Below are 1814 nucleotides of genomic sequence, written 5' to 3'. Positions count from 1 at the left end.
GGGTGTTATGTATATAATAAAGTGCTATGCCTTTGTGTGACAACCATAAAATTTATTATTTGACATCTAACTTCCAAAGGTTTATGGCCACGTGTACTTTTTTAAGACTAAAAAGGTCTATTATGACATTATACTAGTTACGAGTAGAGAATATTCAAAGTTTTGATATTCCGAATTTGAGAATAATCATTCTTCATTCATCTTTTTTTTTTAACCGTTCATATTTAATAATGGAATATAACGTTATTTTTTTTTTTATCAAAATATAATTTAACTAGTTAAGAAATATATGTTATTACAGTATCAAATATTCAAATATTATACAAATGAGATCAAACTATAAAAATTAAAAAAAAAAAAATCAAAGAAAATATTGGGAAAAAAGAAGAAAGAGGGAAAGTGTAAGATTTATCTGTAAGATTTAAGAAGAGCGCCACAAGTGGAACAAATGATGGCCTTCCAGAAGGTGGAGTGGATGGGAATCCGGCAAAATGTGGTGGAGGTTTCCATTTCCGCCACCCGAGCTCCCCGTCCGCAGCGGGAGCACGTTCCAGCCACCGGCTTCGTCCGCCGTACCTTCCTCCTTTGGTCGATCAGAAAACAGAAGCAAACCATTCCCGCCGGCGACCTCTGTGTGTGTGTCTCTCTGTCGTGGATGGAAACTGTATTTTGGGTGTGTCTCTCTCTGAAGTTTGTTTATATACACAATTCTCACGGCTCATTATTTATTCTCAACAATACCCATTCTACCCCTCCTTTACTTATTACTATATTTCCATTGCTCATTCAATTTTTCCATTTATTGTCAATTTCATCTTCAATGTACCTTTTTCATAAAATATCAAAGTAAGAATTTCAACTTTCACAGGAGGAGGTTTATGAAACATGAAAACATGAAAGCTCATTAAATTTGGTGTGTCTATTCGAGAAGGATTGAAAATGACTCAAAATGTACTATAAGGGGAGACATGATATCATCTTTCCACCACCTTTGACATTTTTGGCTCAAGCGAGCTACCCTTGTGGCACGTGCATGTGTCACAATGAGGGCGGCCATTCTAAAAAGTGTGTCTCGGGCGACTTCCTTTGAAATGATTTTTTCAAAGACAGTATCAGACAACATAGGTGTGTCGATATTGTGCCTCAGCTTGGTGTTGGAGGTTGCATTATACACTGACTATCCAAAACATATGTCATAAATGGTTTAGCATGAGCATAGGAGAGTGCAGTGTCTGAGAGAACTCAAATAGATGGATGTTTGGGATGCCCCAATAAGATGGTCGACATATGAGTCAGTTTCCAATAGATGTGTTAAAGTAAGCCAAGATGGTCAAGTTGTCCTGAGACATGGGATGACATCATGATGCATGAGTCGTATTGTTTGGAACCGAGATGACAATGAGATGTGACGTTGCATTGAAAGACCTGGAACCGAGATGACAATGAGATGTGACATTGCATTGAAAGACCTTGACCTCGAATAGAGATAAGGTTTTTTAAGGAAAGCCATGTTTCATATATAAAATTTATGAAATTAATTGAAGTAATGGAATATGTTATTTTCAGTTGGTTAACATTTAATTCCTACTTCCTACTACTTGATTAAACAATTTACCTAAATGCCTCTTGGACCACAACACTTATGATTAGATAAGAAAAACTTAATCTAAATTTTCGAATAAGAATATTTTATTTTTTAATATATGTATATATTGTTAGATGAAAGTCCCGCTAAATTCAGGAATGATCATGGATTTATAATTAAAAAAATACTATCTCCAATGGAATGAGATCTTTTGGGGAAGCCCGAAGCA

The 1814-nt window shown here is 35.4% G+C and overlaps 1 protein-coding gene across 1 annotated transcript; it reads right to left on the bottom strand.

The window, feature by feature from the left end:
• Window positions 1-384: 384 nt before the first annotated feature.
• Window positions 385-674, bottom strand: LOC111810712. Its single transcript, XM_023697468.1, has one exon. It carries the CDS (start codon window positions 613-615, stop codon window positions 409-411), a length of 207 nt encoding a protein of 68 aa, XP_023553236.1. The 5' UTR covers window positions 616-674; the 3' UTR covers window positions 385-408.
• Between the last annotated feature and the right edge of the window lie 1140 nt (window positions 675-1814).

This window comes from Cucurbita pepo, chromosome LG14 (genome assembly GCF_002806865.2).
Source record: "Cucurbita pepo subsp. pepo cultivar mu-cu-16 chromosome LG14, ASM280686v2, whole genome shotgun sequence".
Lineage (NCBI taxonomy): Eukaryota > Viridiplantae > Streptophyta > Magnoliopsida > Cucurbitales > Cucurbitaceae > Cucurbita > Cucurbita pepo.
The sequence above is the reverse complement of the archived record's forward strand: the minus strand, read 5'-3'. Positions and strand labels throughout refer to the sequence as shown.